The sequence below is a fragment of the Somniosus microcephalus genome, chromosome 4, assembly GCF_052327205.1.
Source record: "Somniosus microcephalus isolate GS21.2 chromosome 4, FLI_Smic_1.0, whole genome shotgun sequence".
Classification (NCBI taxonomy): Eukaryota; Metazoa; Chordata; class Chondrichthyes; order Squaliformes; family Somniosidae; genus Somniosus; species Somniosus microcephalus.
Window position 1 is genome coordinate 200,718,128 of NC_140990.1, and position 24,585 is coordinate 200,742,712.

General features: G+C 49.5%; 1 protein-coding gene across 4 annotated transcripts in view; it reads left to right on the forward strand.

The window, feature by feature from the left end:
• Window positions 1-24,585, forward strand: part of LOC147120130 (melanophilin-like) — a 278,087-nt gene that overhangs the window by 140,569 nt on the left and 112,933 nt on the right. For all 4 annotated transcript variants that reach the window (XM_085985695.1, XM_085985693.1, XM_085985694.1 and 1 more), the window contains 2 exons: window positions 483-727; window positions 3,534-3,617. In XM_085985695.1, the coding sequence (XP_085841821.1) occupies window positions 483-727; window positions 3,534-3,617 (329 nt within the window). The remainder of the gene's footprint in view (window positions 1-482; window positions 728-3,533; window positions 3,618-24,585) is intronic.

A 24,585-nucleotide genomic window follows, 5' to 3' on the forward strand; every position in this document is an offset into this window, starting at 1 on the left:
GTACCTCACCAAAGTGCCCATTGTTCATAGATGAGTATTGGTATTTGTTTGTCAATGGGGCTATTATCACAAAGCTGGGGGAATGCTACTCCCACATGGCACTAGCTTAGATTAGCTAGCTCAACCCAGACCAGGGAATGAACATGGAACTTTCTTACTCAGTGTGACTCAGTACCACACCATATGGTGTATTTGGCCCCCAGGGTTTGCCAAGCTAAACTCTTCCTCTTTTTCCTTTGCTATTCTTGTCCAACTATTGATTGCAAGGAAATTCAGTTCCAGGATTTTATGACACAATATTTGGTGAAAAGTTTCTAATTCTGGAGCATCCATTACTGGAACTAAATCAAACCCATGTAAGATGCACTGGACCAATATTGCAGGCAGAAGCATGTGTTTCGCAGTAGAAGATGGGTCCTCTAAATTCACATTAACATCTTTGATTTTTCCTTGTCCCTCACTTTCACGTTAATTGACATCAGATGAGGTGGTGCATCGTGAATTCAGACTTCCCCACACTCGATCCGTTCCTGGAATATGGGCCTCCACTGGAGAAGCAGAGCTGCACCGTTCACTGCCTCATCAGAAGCATGGGACCCAGTACTACGCTGACACGGAAAGCTCTGACAATGACGAGGCTCCTGAGCATCCAGTGTACCAACGCCACTTTGTACGATACAGGAACAAGAGTTCCTCACAGGAAAATTCAGGCTCTGGAGGAAGTCAGGTAAATCTTCAAAGAATGCAAGCGATCTGGATTCTACCAATGTACACAATTATGTATCAGACACAATTTTACTTCTAATTAATTTGGCATCTATATTATAGTTCTGCCTTTAGAGCTAGCGCTGTAAGCAGAGACAAGAGTGCTTCTATAGCCAATCGGATTGGCCAAGTGACTGCAACCGTCTTCTCTGGTCCTGTTCATTGCTATGTATGAGACCCACCTCCAAATGTAAAGCATTACCAGAGGAAAACATAGTCTGTGACAGCACTGAATGTTGATAGGTATCATTTTTTCTCGCTGTGGGCATTCTGAGCATTAGAAACATTAGGAGCAGGAGTAGGCCACTCAGCCCCTTGAGCCGGCTCCATCATTCAATTAGATCACGGGTGATCTCCACCTCCACTCCATTTACCCGCCTTTGCTCCATATCCCTTGATACCCTTACCTAACAAATACCTGTCTATCTCAGTCTTGAAAGCTCCAATTGTCCCTGCATCCACAGCCCTATAGGACAGTAGAACATATTTCTCCCATTGCTGGCCTGTATTGACTTCCCCCAAGGAGAAGGTCTAATGCCAATAGCTTAAAATCAGATTGTGACCTTGGAATTGCACATTGTGCTGTTGTTTCAGTGTTGATACTGGTGCTGCGGCTGTATTTTGCAATGTAAATGGGGTTAATTCACAGAACCAGCACATTGTGTCCTGCAGTATAAACATGCTATAAGAAAAGCACAGCATTCAACAGGGTGGGTGCTGTAGTAAGCCTCAGGCAAGCTCCTATCATCTAATCTCTGAAAAGCCAGTAAATGCTGCCCTGATTTCAAGGACATAACAATCAAGATGCAGGCTTACTATTTTTTTAATTGAAGATTTACCAAATAATAACTTTCCCAAAATGGTACAGATATTATCCCATTCTCCTTTTTTCAATTCCCTGCTGTTTAAAATGATTTCTTTAGTCTAGTTAATTTGTGCAACTCATTTTCACACTTGTCTTATTTTGATCCTGTTCTATATGCAGTGTGCTTTGGTGATGGCTCTGAAAGGAGATCTTTAGTGTAAGAGTAAGTACGAGGAATGGTGCACACTTACCTTAACACAAATCCTTTGGGTTAGGGTTAAGTACAAGAAATGGTTGCACACTTACCCCAACACCAATCCTTTGGATCGGGGGTAAGTATACTGCATGGTTTAGAGTCATAGAGTCATAGAGTTTTTACAGCACAGAAAGAGGCCCTTCGGCCCATCGTGTCTGCGCCGCCCATCCATCCCTGTCCAGTCTAATCCCATTTTCCAGCATTTGGTCCATAGCCTTGTATGCAATGGCATTTCAAGTGCTCATCCAAATGCTTCTTGAATGTTGTGAGGGTTCCTGCCTCCACCACCCTTTCAGGCATTGAGTTCCACATTCCAACCACCCTCTGGGTGAAAAAGTTCCTCCTCAAATCCCCTCTAAATCTCCTGCCCCTTACCCTGAATCTATGCCCCCTTGTTATTGACCCCCCCCACTAAGGGGAAAAGTTCCTCTTTATCTACCCTATCTATGCCCCTCATTATTTTGTACACCTCAATCAGGTCCCCCCTCAGCCTTCTCTGCTCCAAGGAAAACAACTCCAGCCTGTCCAGCCTCTCTTCATAGCTGAGGCGCTCCATCCCAGGTAACATCCTGGTGAATCTTCTCTGCACCCTCTCCAAAGCAATCACATCCTTCCTATAGTGAGGCGACCAGAACTGCACACAGTACTCCAGCTGTGGCCTCACCAGCGTTTTGTACAGCTCCATCATAACCTCCCTGCTCTTACATTCTATGCCTCGGCTAATGAAGGCAAGTATCCCATATGCCTTTTTAACCACCTTATCTACCTGCTCCGCTGCCTTCAGGGATCTATGTACATGTACACCAAGGTCCCTCTGACCCTCTGTACTTCCTAGGGTCCTACCACTCATTGTGTATTCCCTTGCCTTATTTGTCCGTCCAAAATGCATCACCTCGCACTTTTCAGGGTTAAATTCCATTTGCCACTTTTCCGCCCATCTGACCAACCCGTTTATATCGTCCTGTAGCCGGAGGCTTTCCTCCTCGCAATTTACCACCCCACCAATTTTCGTGTCATCTGCGAACTTACTGATCATACCTTTTACATTTTCATCCAAATCATTTATGTAGATCACAAACAATAAGGGACCCAGCACCGATCCCTGAGGTACCCCACTGGACACAGGCTTCCAGTCACAAAAGCAACCTTCGACCATCACCCTCTGCCTCCTGCCACTCAGCCAGTTTAGGATCCAACGCGCCAAGGCACCCTGGATCCCATGGGCTCTTACCTTCTTGACCAGTCTCCTATGCGGGACTTTGTCAAAAGCTTTACTGAAGTCCATGTACACCACATCCACAGCATTTCCCTCATCCACCCCACTAGTCACCCCCTCGAAAAATTCGATCAGATTTGTTAGACATGATTTACCCTTGACAAAGCCATGCTGACTATCCCCGATTAATCCTTGCCTCTCCAAGTGGAGATTAATTTTGTCCCTCAGAATTTTTTCCAATAATTTCCCCACCACAGATGTTAGACTCACTGGCCTGTAATTCCCTGGTTTATCCCTGCTACCCTTCTTGAATAATGGTACTATTTAACTAACGGTTTACATTTAACTCAACACCAAACTTTTGGATTCAGCCGGCACCATCTTATCTGACACTGAAGATTCTCTTTAAACTGGTTGAGTTGCATAATCTATTCATCCTGGTGCTGGTGGTGGCGAGCTGGTGATGGCTTTGAAACTTTCCATACTTGCAGATTTCAGACCTGTCCAAACGCATGTCTTCCATTGAGCGAATGCTAAGCAGACTGGAGGAGAAGATGACTCCCAACTCTGAAGAGGTAATCATTTGGGATTGTAAAATTACACTGATTAATGGTTGCTTTCAAAGGAAAACGGTTTTAAGCTTTGTGTCTTTCCATTATTAATAAATATAAAGCATATTTTGATCTGTGACAGCCAGGGTAAGTGAATTGTATAGTTACCATGTGCAGCAAGATTTGCTGCCTGACTGCTGGAGTTTTGCATAAAAATTCCCAGAGGCGGTGATAACACTGGTTTCTGAGCTCATCTGAATGATAACAAATAACTTGCCCTAACGACCAGTTGCCAGAAGGGAAGGTAATCCTACCTGAAGCCACCTAAACCAGGATTGCTGGAGAAAACTGGGTGAAATCTGTAACTTGGCTGTTGTGCCTCAATAAGTTGGATCTTCCAAACCAATCCCGCATTGTTGCTTATTTCTTCATATCTGTCTTGCGTTACTTACATGTGGCCAACCAGGGAAAAGAGAGCCTAGAAAGTTCCCCTTCATTGCAAAGCCCCTGTGCAACGGAATAATGGGCTGGACTTAGTTCATTTTTGCAGCTGTATGACTTGAAAAGGGGCAATGTTATGAAGATGAAGCATTTTGTATTTCCTTCACAGCTGTGCTTTAAGATGGGGGGGGGGTGGGGGAATGTGTAACAATGGGCTGAATGGAAAATGAGGTAGGTAGATTGACAATGGGGGGAATTTTAATCCCAAAAACAGGTGGGTTTGGGTAGGGTGGGAAGTAACAACGTTAAAAATCTCAAGCTTGAACCCAACCCATCTCAAATCCACCCACTTCTGTTTTAACGGTGGCAGGGCTGGGGGCAGGCGACCAACTCGCTCTCAGGAGGCAGGTTGCTCATTTAAGTATTTTAATGAGGCTGCATGCCTCAGATTTTTTTCTCTGTTCCAGCTTTAATACTGGCCAGCCAGGTTTGCCGGCCCTCAGGAAACCCGCCAGCTAAAGGGAGGCGAGCACTGCTGCATAGAACAGCTAAGTCCTTGCCCAGCACTGCTTTTGGGACAGGAGGAGCTGAGTGCTTTCCCCCGGTCCACCAGGCAAACCTGTTAACGTTCCCAGCTTTCGGACCTCCCACCTGTCACGATGTCCTCGAGAGCCCTTGAGCTTCTCCCCTCCTCTCCTGATCTCTACAGCCCTCCGCGATCTTTTCCCCCCCTCAGCAATCTCTCCAAAACCCCATCGATATTCCCTCCGATCTCTCTGGCACCCCCCATTGATGTCGTTCTCCCCCTCCCGATCTCTCCAGCCCATCAATGTCCAACCCCCAATCTCTTCACCTCCCCCCACCCCCCCCCCACCCCCATCGATCTCTCCTTCCCTCCACTCCCTGGCTGCAGCATGGTGCTGTAGGCCTACCCTTCCGACAGCCAGCCACCCTCTCAATCTGGCTGGCTGCGGCAAGGAAACAGAGCCCAAAAATGGTAACGGCAGGACCTGAGGGAAACCCGTTCTTTTTGGTTTTCCTGACCGCAAAACTGCACCCACTCCATTCCCTCCCCACCTCCCATTAATATCGGGGCCAATATCTCACGTCCAGCCATATGAAAATCATACTCCGTTTACACAAAAATGCTTTGTTTATTCTCAGGATGTTTACTAATTGGAGATATATGTTCATGCTGGCATTCAGCTGTGGAATGGATTTCAAATGATGCTGCAATGATACACCATGAGGGAGAAATTCAGTTGTTAGCGCCACCCGTTAGCGCCTTAAGAGGGCGATAAGTGGGGCGCAATGCGGCTAGCGCCCGGGCGCGGCGAGACCTGCGCCTCTCGCGAAATTGAGCGGACATTTAGTGGCGGTGCAAAACCGCAATGCCTGCTCAGCTGCGCGCAGATCCTGACATCATTTCATGGTGCAACGCCCTTGGGGCGCCCCGAACCGGAACTTCAGTGGCACCCCCCTCCTTTCCGCCTGGCGCTCCCAGCGACTGGTTGACTGGAACGGTTCCCAGTCGCTGTGGGGCTGGGGGGGCACTATTTAAAGGGGGCTCTTCCTGGCTTCTTTGTGGTAGCCATTTTTGGACCACTCCTGTGATAGACAGAGCGATTTGCAGAGAGACAAAGGGAGAGAGCTTTCTGCATTGAGTCAGCGCTCGCAGAGGTACTTCTGGCTTCGGCCCAGAACTTTGCAGTTGGTTTGATTTTACACTGGCATAACCTTGAGTGGCCACATACTATGGGGGCTGCAATGGGTGGAAACGTTGGGTTTCTCCATTGCATTGAGAGGGCTCAGAGACGCCAAGAGAGAGTGCCAATCATGGCCAGACGGAGGAGGGCCAACAGGCGTCAGCACAGGAGGCCTTACCCTCCCAGGGTATTCCGCCAACAGTTCTCCTACCTCAACATGTCTGAGGAGCAGTGTTTGCGGAGGTTTCGATTCAGCAGGGAGGTGGTCACTGAGCTCTGCCACCTGCTTCAGTCAGATCTGCAGCCTCAACTGAGGAGCAGGACGTCTCTGTCGGTGGCAGTGAAGGTGACAGTGGCTCTCAACTTCTATTCCACCGGCTCCTTCCAATCCGCTACTGGGGACATTGCCAATGTCTCCCAGTTCGCGGTGTATTGCTGCATCCGCCAAGTCACGAATGCCCTCTTTAAAAGGAGACGTCAGTACATTTCCTTCCCCATGACCCTGGACAAGCAGCAAGAGCGCGCAATGGGATTTGCAAGAATAGCGGGCTTCCCCATGGTCCAGGGCGCCATTGACTGCACGCATGTGACTTTGCGGGTCCCGCAAGAGAATGCCGAGGATTACCGCAAATGGAAGGGGTTCCATTCGTTGAACGTCCAGTTGGTGTGTGACCACAGACAGCTAATACTAGCTGTCAATGCCCGCTTTCCAGGCAGCAGCCACGACACCTTCTTCCTGCGCCAGACTTCTGTGGCAGACCTTTTCGAAGCCCTGGCTCACCCAGGAGGCTGGCTTCTCGGGGACAAGGGCTATCCTCTGTGCACCTGGCTGATGACCCCGCTCCGTGCACCCAGCACCCCTGCTGAAGAACGATACAATGAGAGCCATCAAGCGACCAGGAACATCATTGAGCACACAATCGGCATGCTAAAGCAACGGTTCCGCTGTCTGGACCATTCCGGGGGAGCCCTTCAGTACTCACCTGAGCGAGTCTCCCATTTCATTGTAGTGTGCTGCATGCTGCATAACCTGGCAATCCTCAGGACTCAGCCACTGCCACCAGACATTGGAGCACCAGCAGAGGAGGAGGAGGAGGAGCACCAAGACGGGAGGGAGGCACAAAGTGCAAGGGCCGTCTGTCAACAGCTTATTGCAAGTCGGTTCTGGGCCCCCTCTGAGGGAATGGCTTGTGCCATTGAAAGAACATGAATGGAACCATTCCGCAACTCCTGAGCCGGTCAAGGCAACAAATAGTTCAAAGAGCAAACATGCACAATCTGAATAAAGACACTTCTTTATTTAACAAACTGTGTGCCCTTCCCGCATGACAAAGTAATAGAGAGAAACCCCCAAAAAAGCAGTCAGACACATAACTGGCTCTCACAACCTGGAGACAATTAACAAAAGAGTAAACAAAAAATGACCACGATCCTCGGCCTTCACTAAAAAAATTAACAGCATTTTGCCACACCTCCTACTTTTTGCCCTTTGAGGGTGATCTGCTTCGCTTGCGAGATTGGCCCCTTCCCACCCTACAGCTCCTCCGCAATGGGACCCCAGTGGCTGCAGCAAGGCTGGGGGAAGGCTGCTGAGTGTCAGAAACTGAGTCGGCAGATGGCCTTGGGGGACAGCCTGGACCAGCTCTGGGCCGGGAAGGCCCGACTGCTGACTGCTCCAACTCTGCATGGGCGGCAGCAGTCTGTCCTACAGGTGGTGGCAGCTGCAGTGGAGAAGTGACAGTGCTGGCAGCAGGAATGCTGCCATCCTGACAGAGGACAGCCACTCCCTGGTCGGACGACACACTGGCACTCCCACGGGACAGCGCTGCAGCATGCGGAGCAATCTGCTGAAGAACAGACTACTGGCCTGCTGCGGCGCGGCAAAGGCCCCGGCGATTCGTGCCCGATCCAGCGAGGGTTGCAGCAGTGAGTGCTCGTGTGGCCTCAATCTGCGTCTGCATCAGACCAGCCACTGACTGCATTGCACCACTAAGCACATGCGTGGAAGCCACCTGTGCTGCACCGAAGTCCTGCAGACTCCTTGCCTGTGCTGCACCGAAGTCCTGCAGACTCCTTGCCAGTGCTGCGCCGAAGTCCTGGACACTCCTTGCCAGTGACTCAATGGATTCGGGCATCCTTGCCACTGCAGCCATGAGCTCAGCGTGCCTCTGCTCCGCCTGGGTGCCCATTTCAGCGAGGAGCCGCACCTCTTCTGCGCTCACTGTAGCAGGACTGGAGGCCAGACTCTCCCTCCGGGGAGAAGGCCGCCCTGCTGGGCCCCGGAGCTTCACCCTCCTCAGACCCTTCCCCCTGCTCCCCTCCAGGGAAGACGTGTCCCCATTATGGCCATGGGCTGCCTCGGCTGAGGGTGGCACTGATGGTCCGGCTTCCTCTTCCTCCTCGCCTTCAGAATCACTCACAGTGGCAGCTTGAGGGCCCGCCTCCTCACCTGGCGAATCAGCATCTGAAAGCAGGGAAGCACAAGAGTTGCTTTAGCGTGAGGACAGGGCGGTAGCGAGGGAGGCATGAGTGCTGCAATGCACTGTATTGGTTCGATAGTGGCAAAGGATGCTGGCGTGAGGCACAAGTGGAAGGAGAGAGGTCAAAAAGGTGATGACCTTGCCATTGCTGTCCAGAACGGGGTCGGCATCTCCAGTGGCGACGGGGCCAATCATCCGGCCTGCCATAATCCGCTGGACTCGCTGCTCCAGATCGCTGGGGTTTTGAATGTGAGGCCGGCCTCCCCCCGCTCCGTTGCTGCTGCCTTCTGTTATGGGCCAGCTTGCCCTGCAAGAGAAAGGACGGGCTCTGAGTACAGTGTGAAGCTCTGATCTTGGCTGCACTGCCTCCCATGGTCGAATAGCCCTTACAGTGTGTAAAGTGCTGAATGTGCGTGTGAGTATCATGAAAGGCCCATAGGTGTTGGATGAGGGCTGGGCATTGGGGCTTTCAGGACCCTTTGGCCATAAAGTGAGGTGCACAAGCAGGGATGAAGAGGATACTGAAAAGGGTACTCACCCTGACGACCCGAGTGAGGTCGTTGAACTTCTTCCTGCATTGCACAGGGGTCCTAGGCACCATGCTGCTGGAGGTCACGCTGTGAGCCACCTCCCTCCAAGCTTTGCGATAGTCGTTGGGCAGCGGCCTCCTGCCACTGTCCGGAAACAGGATAGATCGCCTGCGCTCCACTGCGCCAACCAGAACCTGCAGGGTCCCCTCACTGAACCGCTGCGCTCGCTCCCTGGCCCTCTCCATGGTCCTAGGCGTTAGAATGTGGCAGCAGGTCTGTCCAGGCCAAGAATCAGGGCTCCGATGCGCAGGGTGTGGCTGCAATCCAAGATCGAACCTCCCCTTTAAGAGCTGACCGGCGCCAGCGTGTCTGCGTGCAATCGCTAACTGGCCGCACCTGCGCTGCGCCCGCCCTCGGTGGTAGCGCCTCGATTCTCCAGCTTAGCGCCTTAGGACAGTTGTGCAGCGCCTGTTTTAGCGCTCCAAGCACCTCCTGGGGCAAAGCAGGTCAATTTAGCAGTAGGTGGCGATAATTTGCGCGGGCGCTAAATTTCGCGCCCGCTCGAGTATAACGCCCCAAACTTGGCGATACTGAATTTCTCCCCCCATGTGTTTTCAACCATATTATTTAGCATGAATACTACTGTGTACTAACGCTGTGGGTGCAGACACAGAGTGAAACAAATGTACATCTTTAATAACTAGCTTACGGTTTGTTAAGATGAGTGATGGTTTTTTTTGTAGATTTGCAGTAAAAGGGAACTAAAGGAAGGAAGAGTAAAGGAGAGCCCCAGTTAAAAAGACATTCCTGAGAAATCAGAGCAGAGGGATGCTATGAAATTGAGAGGCTCTGGCTACGGTTCTGCATGCAGTAGAACTCCTAGCCTTGGTGGTGTCAAGGAAATGGGTATCAATCAAAAGACCAACTTCTTCCTCCCTTGTATCCTTGGAGATACAGGGAGAGGGAGAATATCAGTAGACAAGCTATCCCAGGCTACTCTCGCATGCCTACAAATACAGATATGTATAGCGCAATGCTAGCAGGGAATGGGAGCAGATCCTCAATGGACAGGAATGGAATGGTTTAAGCTGAAATGATGGAAAATCTCCTCCAATATTGCCTTTCTCTTGACAATATTATTCTCACCAACAAAGATACTAAGAAAATGACTGAAAAACCCTTGCCAGATACAAAACACATTTGTGATGACAGCTTGATTATTAATAATGGAATATCTGAATTCCAACAGAAATATCTAAATATAAAACAAAACACAGGGCAGAATCTTATCTTCCAGGCCGAGTTCGAGGTGGGACTGCTGGTTTTCAGGTTCCAGTCCCGCCCCCAGCGACGTCTGATGAACAGACGCTATTTTTCCCTGATTGGCCTTGTTAAGCCCGCCCTGCGGGCTTGCCGGCCAATTAAGGGAAAGCCAGTGTCAGATGACGTCAGTTGATGATGCTTCATCTGCCGGTTTTCTTAAAGGCATATGCACCACACTTGTTTGACAGTGTTTGACAGCATTGAGGTGCTGTCAAACACTGACAATCACTGTCCAAAGCTGAGCCCTTGCACCCAGGCTCTCAAATTACTCTCTCCTTAGGATAAAACAGATGGCAGCTGCAGCTGAGATTGCAGAAGCCATCTGTCACTTCTCCCGATGAGATGAGGCTACACAAACACTTCGCAGCTTGTCACCTGCAGAAACATCTAAGCACATTAAAAATTACTTTCACAACATTTTCTTACCTCTGATACTAACCAGTGTCCCATTGCATCCTTCACACCATTTCTGCAGCTGTCATCCAAACACCTACGGAACAATAGCCCCACAACACGCCTCACTTACCCTGGCGGGGTTCCCCGATGTCGGGAAGCCCGCAGCAGCAGTCGAAAAATTGGAAAAAGCCTCTTAACTGCCTGTTAACTACCTGTTAACAGGTAGTTAAAAAGTGACTATAATCCTCTTCCTACCGCTAGGAGTCGGGTCCCTGCGCAAGTTGGGGACCCGACTCCCGGGAAGATTGGTTGGAGGTGGGTTGGGAGCGGGTTTGGGACCCACTCCCATTTTTGGGGACTTTCTCAGCAGTCCCACCTCCATACCCGCCTCCTCGGGGCTGGTAAAATCCAGCCCACAGAGTCTGTGTGCTGAGTATTCAACCTAAGGGATTTGTCATTTGCCTATCGCACAGGTTTCTGTCTCATGTAGGGGAGAATTTTCTGAAATTGTAACAGAAATCTTCATAGCCGCAGGTCCCAATTTCTCAGAACAGATCTTTATTCCCCCAAAAGCAAAATACTGCGGATGCTGGAAATCTGAAATAAAAACAGAAAATGCTGGAAATACTCAGCAGGTCAGGCAGCATCTGTGGAGAGAGAAACAGGTTAATGGCTGGAATTTTCCCCTTAAAAAAAAAATGGGTGTGTCTGGAGTGTGGGGGCAGTTAAATTGTTAAAAATGGAATTCCAGACCTGATCCCACCCACTTCCCGTTTTAACAGAGACGGGACTGGAGGGGTCGGACAGTCAACCCGCTCCTATGGGGCGGTACCTTCATTTAAATATTGTAATGAGATTGGCATCCTCTTTTTCCCTGTCCATTTTCAATTTACCTGCCTGAGGACAGGTGTCACGCAATTCGTGAAACCCAACAGTTAAACCGAGGCAGGGACTGCTGCATCCAGAGGGTAAGTGGATTTATACCTATCTCCTGGATCCAGGGACCCTACTCAACCCACCCCCGGCAATCGGAGACCCCACCACGAGGCCTCCGATCGCCCCTCTAGACCTCCTCCCCTACCCCCCCCCCCCCCCCAATCTCACCGATGATGCTGAGGCCGGCCACAATCCTGAGGCCGGCCACAATCCTCCGGTGGCCAGCGCCAACCCTCTCTCCGCAACCCCCCCCCCCCGACTCCCGCTGATCCCCAGCCGAACCCTCCCCCCTGTCGATCCCCCGCGATCCCCGACCCCCCCCCCCCACCGATCCCTGCCTTAGCCCATGCTAACCCCCAACCCCACCCCCGCCAATCCTCAATCCCTTCGATCCCCGGCTGACCCCCCCCCTTCCCGATCCCTGACCCCCTGCCAATCCCTGATCCCCTGCCGATCCTCCAACCACCTCCTAATCCCCGATCCCAGGCCGACCCCCTCCCTGCCGATCACCAACCCACTGCCGTTTCCCCTCCCCCCTCCCCCCATGATCCCCGACCATGTCAACCCCGTGATCCCTCCCCCGGACCAACCCCTCGCATCTGAGGCCTACCCGCCGCAGCTAGCCAGCCTCTCAATCTGGCTGGCTGCGGGCGGGAATCCGAGGCCTCACATTCAAATCAGGCCCTGCCATTAAAGTCGGTAGGGCCTGTGGGAAACCCGTTCTCCTGGGTTTCCCGCCAGCCTTGGAGGACCCCTGCCCCCAATCTGCCTAAATTCTGGCCAACGTTTCAGGTCAATGACCTTTCGTCAGAACTGGCAAATGTTAGAGATGTAACAGGTTTTAAGCAAGTACAGAGGCAGAGAAAGGGGGAGGGGAGGAAAGAACAAAAGGGAAGGTCTGTGATGAGTCATAGACTCATAGAGTCATAGAGTTATACAGCACAGAAAGAGGCCCTTCGGCCCATCGTGTCTGCGCCGTCCATCAATCCCTGTCCAGTCTAATCCCATTTTCCAGCATTTGGTCCATAGCCTTGTATGCAGTGGCATTTCAAGTGCTCATCCAAATGCTTCTTGAATGTTGTGAGGGTTCCTGCCTCTACCACCCTTTCAGGCAGTGAGTTCCAGATTCCAACCACCCTCTGGGTGAAAAAGTTCCTCCTCAAATCCCCTCTAAATCTCCTGCCCCTTACCCTGAATCTATGCCCCCTTGTTATTGACCCCCCTACTGAGGGGAAAAGTTCCTCTTTACCCTATCTATGCCCCTCATCATTTTGTACACCTCAATCAGGTCCCCCCTCAGCCTTCTTTGCTCCAAGGAAAACAACCCCAGCCTGTTTAGTCTTTCTTCATAGCTGAGGCACTCCATCCCAGGTAACATCCTGGTGAATCTTCTCTGCACCCTCTCCAAAGCAATCACATCCTTCCTATAGTGAGGTGACCAAAACTGCACACAGTACTCCAGCTGTGGCCTCACCAGCGTTTTGTACAGCTCCATCATAACCTCCCTGCTCTTATATTCTATGCCTCGGCTAATGAAGGCAAGTATCCCATATGCCTTTTTAACCACCTTATCTACCTGTTCCGCTGCCTTCAGGGATCTATGTACATGTACACCAAGGTCCCTCTGACCCTCTGTACTTCCTAGGGTCCTACCACTCATTGTGTATTCCCTTGCCTTATTTGTCCGTCCAAAATGCATCACCTCGCACTTTTCAGGGTTAAATTCCATTTGCCACTTTTCCGCCCATCTGACCAACCCGTTAATATTGTCCTGTAGCCTGAGGCTTTCCTCCTCGCAATTTACCACCCCACCAATTTTCGTGTCATCCGCGAACTTACTGATCATACCTTTTACATTCTCATCCAAATCATTTATGTAGATCACAAACAGCAAGGGACCCAGCACCGATCCCTGAGGTACCCCACTGGACACAGGCTTCCAGTCACAAAAGCAACCTTCGACCATCACCCTCTGCCTCCTGCCACTCAGCCAGTTTAGGATCCAACGCGCCAAGGCACCCTGGATCCCATGGGCTCTTACCTTCTTGACCAGTCTCCTATGCGGGACTTTGTCAAAAGCTTTGCTGAAGTCCATGTAAACCACATCCACAGCATTTCCCTCATCCACACACCTAGTCACCCCCTCGAAAAATTCAATCAGATTGGTCAGACATGATTTACCCTTGACAAAGCCATGCTGACTATCCCCGATTACTCCTTGCCTCTCCAAGTGGAGACTAATTTTGTCCCTCAGAATTTTTTCCAATAATTTCCCCACCACAGATGTTAGGCTCACTGGCCTGTAATTCCCTGGTTTATCCCTGCTACCCTTCTTGTATAATGGCACTACGTTAGCTGTTCTCCAGTCCTCTGGTACATCCCCTGTGGCCAGAGAGGTTCTGAAAATTTGTGTCAGAGCCCCTGCAATCTCCTCCTTTGCCTCATACAACAGCCTGGGATACATCTTGTCCGGGCCTGGGGATTTATCCACTTTTTGGCCTGCTAAAACCGCTAGTACCTCCTCCCTCTCGATGCTAATATGTTCAAGTATGTCACAGTCCCCTTGCCCGATTTCTATGTCTACATCGTCTTTCTCCATAGTGAACACAGATGCAAAAAATTCATTTAAAACCCCGCCTACATCATCTGGCTCTACACACAGATTGCCACTTTGGTCCCTAATGGGCCCTACCCTTTCCCTGGTTATCCTCTTGCCCTTAATATACTTATAAAACATCTTAGGATTTTCCTTTATTTTGCTCGCCAGTGTTATTTCATGGCCCCTCCTCGCCCTCCTAATTTCTTTTTTAAGTATGCCCCTGCACTTTTTATACTCCTCTAGGGCTTCCTCCGTCTTTAGTCTTTTGTAACTGCCAAAAGCCCCCCTTTTTTTCCTAATGCATTTTTGTATATCCCTTGTCATCCAAGGTTCCCTTTGCTTGTTGGTCCCACCCTTGACCTTTACAGGAACATGTTGGCATTGTACTCTCTCTATTTCCCTTCTGAAAGTCTCCCACTGTTTTGATGTGGATTTTCCTATAAGTAGCTGCTCCCAGTCCACTTTGGCCAGATCCTGCCTTATCATATTAAAATCGGCCTTCCCCCAATTTAGAACCCTTATTTCCGGGCTGTCTTTGTCTTTTTCCATGACCACCTTAAATCTCACCGAATTATGGTCACTGTCGTCAAAATGCTCTCCTACTGACACTTCCACCACTTGCCCGGCTACATTCCCTAGAATTAGGTCCAGTACCGCCCCCTCTCTTGTAGGACTTTCTACATGTTGGCTCAAAAAGCTCTCCTGGATGCACTTTAAGAATTCTGCACCCTCTAAGCCTTTCACACTCTGACTATCCCAATTAATATTGGGGAAGTTGAAATCCCCCACTATTATTACCCTATTATTTTCGCACTTCTCTGAGATTTGCCTACATATCTGTCCCTCTATCTCCCCCTGACTGTTTGGGGGCCTATAGTACACTCCCAGCAAAGTGCTTGCCCCCTTTTTGTTTTTAAGTTCTACCCATATGGCCTCATTAGAGGAACCCGCTAATATATCATCCCTCCTTACAGCAGTAATTGACTCCTTAATTAACATTGCAACACCCCCTCCCCTTTTACACCCCCCTCTGTCTCGCCTGAAGATTCTATACCCCGGAATATTGAGCTGCCAGTCCTGACCCTCCCTCAACCATGTCTCCTTGATAGCAACAATATCGTACTCCCATGTGTTCAACAACAACTTCAGTTCATCCACCTTGTTTGCAAGACTCCTTGCATTAAAATAAATGCCTTCCAGCCTTGCCATATTCCCTTTTGCCTTCACATATTTGCTCTGCCTTCCCAGCTGACTTGTTTTTTCCTCCGTATTTGGCTGTAAATCACCCCCTACTATAGCTCCACTCTGTATCCCATCCCCCTGCCAAGTTAGTTTAAACCCCCCCCCCCAGCAGTGCTAGCAAACCTCCCCGCAAGGATATTGGTCCCCCTCTGGTTCAGGTGTAAACCGTCCGACTTGTACAAGTCCCACCTTTCCCAGAAGCAGACCCAGTGATCCAGGAAACTAAAGCCCTCCCTCCTGCACCATCCCTTTAGCCACGCATTCATCTGTTCTATCTTCCTATTCTTATACTCACTAGCACGTGGCACCGGGAGTAATCCAGGGATTACAACCTTTGAGGTCCTGCTCTTTAATCTTCCACCTAGCTCCCTAAATTCTTGCTGCAGGACCTCATCCCTCTTTTTACCTATGTCGTTGGTACCAATGTGGACCACGACCTCTGGCTGTTCACCCTCCCCCTCCAGAATGCCCTGCAGCCACTCAGTGACATCCTTGACCCTGGCACCAGGGAGGCAACAAACCATCCTGGATTCACGTCTACGGCCACAGAAACGCCTATCTGTTCCCCTTACTATAGAATCCCCTACCACTATTGCTCTCCCACTCTTTTTCCTCCCTTCCTGGGCAGCAGGAGCACCCCCAGTGCCAGGAAGTTGGCTGCTGCTGCCTTCCCCTGGTGAGTCATCCCCCTCAACAGTATCCAAATCGGTATACCTGTTTGAGAGGGGAATGGTCACAGGGGTCTCCTGCACTACCTGCCTGCTTCTATTGCTCCGCCTGGTGGTCACCCATTTCCTTTCTTCCTGTGCAGCCCTTACCTGCGGTGTGACCAACTCACTAAACGTGTTATCCACGTCCCTCTCAGCATCGTGAATGCTCCACAACCCATCCACCCGCAGCTCCAGCGCCTCAATGCGGTCTGCTAGTAGCTGCAGCTGGATGCATTTCTGGCACACGTGGTCATCAGGGGCACCGGCAGTGTCCCTGAATTCCCACATAGAGCAAGAGGAGCATAACATGAGGCTGGGCTCTCCTGGCATGACTTACCCTTTAATTAATTTAAATTAATTCACTATCACCAATTAAAGTTATCTCTAAGGCGCTTGTATAGTCTACCAACAGTCCCTGCTACACCAGAAAAGACCCTAGTAACTATAAACTACAGAGTTAAAGTTTAAAAAAGAGAAATACTCACCAACCAATCACTTACCTGCTCCCTGGTGACGTCACACTCTGATTACTTTTTACCCCTCTCCCCGCTGCTGAGTTGGTCGGGCCTCGCCTCTCTCCTGCTTTTGTACTGCCGCCTCGGTGCTCTCCTGGTCCGATCTGGTCGGGCCTCGCCTCGCTCCTGCTTTTATACTGCCGCCTCGGTGCTCTCCTGGTCCGATCTGGTCGGGCCTCGCCTCGCTCCTGCTTTTGTACTGCCGCCTCGGTGCTCTCCTGGTCCGATCTGGTCGGGCCTCGCCTCGCTCCTCCTTTATACTGCCGCCTCGGTGCTCTCCTGGTCCGATCTGGTCGGGCCTCGCCTCTCTCTTGCTTTTGTACTGCCGCCTCGGTGCTCTCCTGGTCCGATCTGGTCGGGCCTCGCCTCGCTCCTCCTTTATACTGCCGCCTCGGTGCTCTCCTGGTCCGATCTGGTCGGGCCTCGGCTCTCTCCTGCTTTTGTACTGCCGCCTCGGTGCTCTCCTGGTCCGATCTGGTCGGGCCTCGCCTCGCTCCTCCTTTATACTGCCGCCTCGGTGCTCTCCTGGTCCGATCTGGTCGGGCCTCGCCTCTCTCTTGCTTTTGTACTGCCGCCTCGGTGCTCTCCTGGTCCGATCTGGTCGGGCCTCGCCTCGCTCCTCCTTTATACTGCCGCCTCGGTGCTCTCCTGGTCCGATCTGGTCGGGCCTCGGCTCTCTCCTGCTTTTGTACTGCCGCCTCAGTGCTCTCCTGGTCCGATCTGGTCGGGCCTCGCCTCTCTCCTGCTTTTGTACTGCCGCCTCGGTGCTCTCCTGGTCCGATCTGGTCGGGCCTCGCCTCTCTCCTGCTTTTGTACTGCCGCCTCGGTGCTCTCCTGGTCCGATCTGGTCGGGCCTCGCCTCGCTCCTCCTTTATACTGCCGCCTCGGTGCTCTCCTGGTCCGAGGCAGGAGAGATTAAATGACAAAAGGGATGATGATGCAAGGCAAAAGAGGGTGGTGATAGGACAAGTAAAGAAACAAAAGATGTGCCTGGAGGAGCTGTAAATGGCAATAGCAGAATTATTACCAGCACCTGCCGTCTGAAAAAATGGGAGCAGTGGTTATAATACTTCTTTATTCCACTTGGTTTGTTACCAAGTTCAGTACAGTGCTGGACAAAAGCAAGCTGACAATAGATTATTGATCAGTATATTCAGGCCACAGAATGTGCTGGGATCAAACCCAACAATATCTGTGATTAGACCTGTTTCAGCAGGGGTTCTACATTGCTGCAGCTTGAATCATTCTTTTCTGTTTAATTCACAAACACACTTGAAGTTACTAGCAGGCTTTCTGATTGTTACAGAGCTACACATCACGACACCTGGTGACAATACAAGCACTGTTATTAAAGTACCTGACAACAGCTAGATATTAAAGGGAAGGAGAAAAAAGAAGAGCTTGTGTCTGTGCTATAAGTAAAAGAGGGAGAGAGATTTCAAATTCCAGTCCAATCATATTAGCCCGGATTTTGCAGTCAGCAGCGAAGTGACACAAAGACAGCTGCCCACAAACTTTTAGCGGGCTCTGCAGCATCAATTTTTCCGATGTTAATTTCATTCTGCTGCCATCTATAGGGGATCTCTGGCGTCCAGCAACAGTAGTCATCAAACAGGCTAAGCAGCCAATCACACTGAAGCATTCTCACAGGCAGCAAACCAGGAAGTAAAAAGCAGGTTTTATTGCTCACTTTTGAAAGCAAAATAAATATTGGGACATACACATGGGATTAAGGTAGAAGCTGAAATATCATAAACAAACTTTAAAAAAAATTTAAATTAATTTTTATTATTTTAAAAATCTATGGAATTTTTATCATGGAATGGAAAAAATGACACTCCACAATATAAAATTAATTTTTCAGGGCCAGAGAGACTGTTGAGCAGTAATTATGACTTAGTAAGCCATTAAAAACTCAGTTACACCTCATTCAACAAGACTTAACTTTTTTAAAGGTTTTTACAGCAAGAATAGAGTGTAAAAATTGGTAGTTCACGTCAATTCAGTGATTATTAATTGATTTCCATCTGCGAGGACTTCAACAGTGCACCCTGTGGAGCAGCAGGGTATCACTGACACCAACTTCAGTATTTCCATGTTTAAATGCACATGTGCAGTCTCCAGAAGTTGCTGTCAGTTTTACAGAGTAATGACGGCAAACGCTGACAGTTTTGCCGTCATTATGACCACAAATAATTCCAGGCCATTATATCAGTCTGAAGTAACCAATTATGTTCTGTTGAGATGGCCTGGACCCCCGAAGAAAGGCATTTTTTTTTACTATCAGCCTCCTTACAAAGTGAACACAGGATGGAGTCTCAATAGCTGGTGGCCAACGGAGTCTCAAGCAACACGGGGCTAGTGGGCACCTAAGATACACCCATAGTCGTGTGGATGGTTGCTGGCCTCATGCAGATGAGGGACCTTCCCATTGAAGCCACAAACTGCAGCGGGGTCAGCACTGGAGGGCGCTGGTGAGTGTGATCTCAACGTACCTGCTGGGATTGCGTCCCGCAGATTTTTGGCCCTGTTATCACTAACAAAGGACCTCTAATTGACTTCCTCGTCCCATTCACAAGATAATTACAGATGAGGGAGACTATCATCCCATATTATTTCATTTATCCAGAAGCACGCTATAGTCTCCCTATTTTCTAAAAAGCACCTACACCACTTTGCCCCGAAGTCCATTCCAAGTATTGATCATTCACTCGATGACGTGAAACTTCCTGATATCAGTTCCAAAATTATATTTTACTAGTTTGAACTTATGTCGCCTTGTCCTACACCCACAATTTAATTTAAAGTAATATTCCAGATTTACCATTTCCATATCATTTACTATCTTATATACCTCTATAAGATTCCTTCTGTGGTGCCTCCTTTCCCAACTGAGTCTCTTCAATCTTTCCTCATAACTTAAAACCCTGACATCAGAGATTAGCCTCTTGGTTCTTCCCTGCATTGTATTATAGGCAAACACAGTAGCCAATTTGCACACAGCACAGTCCCAGAAACAGCAATTAGATAAATGACCAGATAATCTGTTTTAGTGAAATAAAAACAGAAAATGCTGGAAATACTCAGCAGGTCAGGCAGCATCTGTGGAGAGAGAAACAGAGTTAACGTTTCAGGTCAGTGGCCTTTCATCAGAACTGGAAAAAGTTAGAGATATAACAGGTTTTAAGCAAGTACAGAGGCAGGGAAAGGGGGGAGGGAAGGAAAGAACAAAAGGGCATGTCTGTGATAGGGTGGAAGGCAGGTAAGCATAACTGTAGTGTATGTGCCTTTAAGTCAGAACTACTTTTACAGCTCCTGTATACTGTAGTACCGGCAGTGACCACACCGGTATATAAGCTTTGCGCATGCCTCTGTACCCCCAGTCTAGAGACTACCCTCCTCCAGTAAAGACCTGTTATTTGTTAATGTACAGCATCCGTGTGATCATTTAATAATAGCATATCCACTGAACCACGGATCCAACAGTGGCGACGAATGTCGATTCGAATCTACCTGCAACATAAAAAAAAAATAGTCGAGGCCAGGAACACGGGCGTCGACCACGAGCAACCGCCCAGCAGTCAGGCAGAGATCCAACTTCGCAGGGGAGGCTGTGGAGAGCCGGGCTTGGTTCCCCAGCCACAACGAGCAGTAAGAGACCGACGACAGGTCCAGCGCAGACCCTTCCCGAGCAGCGGCAGCTGGAGCCAACCGACGGCGGAGAGAAAGCCGAGCAGCGTCGACGGGGTAAGACAGAGAGTGAAGAGCGCAGGGTGCAGCCGGGGGTTGAACACCGAGCGGCGTCGAGAAAAATAAAACAAACCGGAGAGAGAGAGGGTAAGAAACAGCCGGGTTCTAGACTGAGCGGCGTCGAAAAATATAAAAAGAAGAACGCGCAGAGCATAGCCAGTGCTCACGGGCTGAACAGGGTCCGCGGGGCGAAGAAAGGGGAGACACCATTGAGCCGCGGAGAAGAAGGAAGTGCGCGGGAGGCGCCATTTTTAGAAGCCGCAGCGGAGAAGAAGGGCGAGCGCGGGAAGGAAGGAAAGCGCGGGAGATGCCATTTTGTGCCAGCGGAGAAGAAGGGGAAGCGCGGGAGGCGCCATTTGTGATAGTTAACTCACACCCAAGGATGCCGAAGAGTGGCAGTATCTCTACGTTCGACAATGAAGTCGAAGATTGGGCGACATGTGGAACATATTGAGGTGTACTGCAGGGCGAATGAAGTGCCAGATGCTAATAAAGCACTGGTTCTGTTACATTCCATGGGTGCAAAAACTTATGGGTTACTGCGAAATCTAATAACCCCAGAGAAGCCGGTAAACAAGAATTTTGAAAGCATAGTAGAAATCCTACAGGACCACTTAAACCCCACACCGCTGCTGATAGCAGAACGATTTAAGTTCCATAAAACGAACCAACACAAAGACGAAAGCAATGCTGAGTACCTAACGGAACTGCGCAAGCTATCGAAACACTGCCAGTTTGGAGCGGGACTAGCAGACACGTTAAGGGACAAGTTTGTGTGTGGGCTACAAAGTGAAGGAACCCAGAAACGGCTTTTATCAGAAAAGGACCTTACGCTGGACAAAGCTTTTAGTATGGCAGTATCACACGAAGCAGCCGCAAGGGGCACTGCAGAGATACAATGGAGACCGCAAGAATATGGCACCAATGAAATGTCCTATGGAACAGGGAAGTGCTATCGCTGCGGCAGCACAACACATGACTAGAAAGATTGTTGGTTCAAGGACCAAGTGTGCAGACAGTGTGGGAAAGCAGGACACATAGCAAGAGTCTGCAGGTCTGGGAAGAAAACCAACAGTAGGAAATCTCCACAGGAGAAGTACAAAAAGGTACACCAGGTGATGGACAGTGGTTCAGACGAACAGAAAAGTGACACAGACTCCGGAAGCAAGGCGCTGGGTTGTCTGAAACTACATAAGGTAACCGAAATGGAGGATCACCAGACTATCTGGGTTACACTCAAGATAGACGGAGTCCAAGTGGAAATGGAATTGGACACAGGGTCAGCTCTAACAGTCATAAATCAAAGAGACTACAAGCGGCTATTTTCACACATACCCTTGAAAGCTACAGAGATTGTCTTGAAGATGTATACGGGGCAAAAAGTCTACCCCAAAGGAAAGATAAGGGTGAAAGTGACATATAAAGGCCAGGAAATACCTAAAATGGATATATATGTATTGCCAAATGGAGGACCACCACTGCTAGGACGTGAATGGATCCGGAAGATACAATTAGATTGGCATTCCATACAGGCATTGAAGGTTGAGGCCAAAAAGGATGACGACGTCACACCTGGACGACTGTCAAAAATGCTAACTGACACAAAAGAAGTGTTCCAGGAGGGACTAGGAACACTAAAAGGAATAACAGCAATGATTAAAACAGAGGAAAATGCAAGCCCAAAGTTTCTGAAGGCCAGACCAGTGCCTTATGCGATCAGACCAGCTGTTGAAGCAGAGCTGGAAGGGTTGGAACGTTCAGGAGTACTGTCCAAAGTGGACTGGAGCGAGTGGGCTACACCCATCGTTCCTGTAATGAAGAGGTCGTTGAGTAATACGCCTGGGGAACCAAAGAAGGTCCGCATCTGTGGGGATTTTAAGGTGACAGTGAACCCAGTCCTTCACACGGTGCAATATCCGCTTCCACGAATTGAGGATATTTTCGCCTCGCTATCTGGAGGTAAATGCTTCACCAAAATTGATCTAGCCCAGGCGTACTTGCAAATGGAGGTAGAAGAAGCTTCGAAACATTACCTTACGATCAACACTCATAAAGGTCTCTATCAATACAACCGGCTGGTGTTTGGAGTAGCCTCGGCTCCGGCTATCTGGCAAAGGGCGATGGATCAGGTCCTGCAAGGGATTCCAGGGACCCATTATTATTTGGACGACATCTTGGTCACGGGCGAAAATGACGGTGATCACCTCGCCAACTTGGAGAAGGTGCTCACCAGATTAAAGGAGTATGGGCTACGAGCTAATCGCCACAAGTGTGAGTTTTTCCAGAAACAGATCTCGTATTGTGGCCACGTCATCGATGAAGAGGGGTTACATAAGTCCCCTGACAAGATTGAAGCAGTAGTCAAGGCTCCAGCACCGGAAAATGTGTCACAACTGAGGTCGTTCCTCGGGCTGGTAAACTACTACCACAAGTTCTTACCAAATTTGTCTACGGTATTACACCCGCTGAACACCCTACTGCAAACAGGGGTACCGTGGAAGTGGGATGATGAACGTAGACGAGCTTTCCAGAAGTGTAAAGAATTGATCACATCAAAAGAGGTGTTGGCCCATTTCAACCCAGCACTACCAATTCGTTTGGCATGTGATGCATCACCCTACGGTATTGGAGCAGTGCTGTCGCACAAATTCCCAGACGGGTTGGAGAGGCCAGTAGCCTTTGCGTCTCGGTCACTAACCTCAGCCGAGCGCAACTATGCCCAGATTGACAGGGAGGCCCTCAGCCTAGTATGGGGAGTAAAAAAATTCAACCACTATCTGCATGGGCAGAATTTCACCTTGCTGACTGACCACCAACCACTTGTCTCCATCTTTAATCCTAAGAAGGGCGTTCCAGTGATGACTGCACAGCGGTTACAAAGACGGTCCCTGTTTCTAGGGATGAATCAATATGAAATAGAATATAAAGGCATGAAACAGCATGGGAACGCTGATGGGCTATCGCGCCTGCCACTGCCTACTGTGGAGGAAGCACCAGCAGTGGACCCTATCGAGATATTTTATTTGTCAATAATTGAACAATTGCCAGTAACAAACGCGGATATAGAGAAGGAGACCCGCAATGATCCGACGCTGTCACAGGTATATGAATTGACGGTGAGGGGATGGCCAACACATGGCGACTCACTGTTGCCAGCATTCTCATCCAGAAGAGAACAGCTGTCAGTATGCCAGGGGACAGTGATGTGTGGATCCAGAGTGGTGATTCCACCCAAGTTAAGGGAGAGAGTGCTACATGAAGGTCATCTGGGGGGAGTGAAAATGAAAAGCCTTGCTAGGGCTTATGTGTGGTGGCCGGGAATCAATCAACAAATCGAAGACCTAACTAAGAGCTGCTTAGGATGCCAGAAGGTCCAAAATGCACCACCACATGCCCCTCTACACCCATGGGAGTGGCCCTCCTCTCCATGGCAACGGGTGCATATTGATTTCACTGGTCCATTCATGGACTCAATGTTCTTAATAGCAGTGGATGCTCATTCAAAGTGGGCTGAGGTGATAAAGATGTCTTCAACCACTACAGAGAAAACGATTGCAGTCCTACGGACCATATTTGCCAGAAACGGTTTGCCAGAGCAGATTTGCTCTGATAATGGACCACAGTTTGTGTCCGACGAGTTCCAAAAATTCATGAAAAGGAATGGGGTAAGGCATTACACATCCGCCCCGTATCATCCAGCCACAAATGGATTGGCTGAGAGGTTCGTACAAACCTTTAAGAAGGCGATAAAGGCCATGTGCGACGATGAAATTCCACTACAGCATAAGATGGATAATTTCTTATTAGCCTACCGAAACGCGACACATGCAGTTACCAACCAGACCCCGGCCATGATGTTCTTTATCGAAGGTTGAGATCTCGTCTGGACTTGCTCAGACCAAATGTGCGAAGAAATGTTGAGGACAAACAATTCCAGCACATCAATGAGAAGCCGACAAGGAGCTTCAATGTAGGGCAACCAGTCTTGGCCCGTGACTATCGAACAGAGAAGTGGCAACCCGGAACGATATGTACAAGGCAGGGGCCATTAATGTACACAGTGGATGTCGGGGAGAACATTGTGAGACGCCACGTTAATCAGATCTTAGCGTCACAGGAACGCGTCAACCCCATGTCTCGAGTACCTGGAGATGAACCCGACATACCGGTAGCATCTACTTCAGACCCAGTAACAGTGGAACCCGATGAAAAGGGGTCAGAATCGCCTCCACACCAAGAACAAGAACCTCTGGAAAGGCGCTATCCCAAAAGGGTCAGGAAGCCGCCCCAAAGACTGAATCTATAAATGGACTTTTGTTGTTTAATGTACATGTTGAAATGTTAATTGTTATTTGAATATTAGG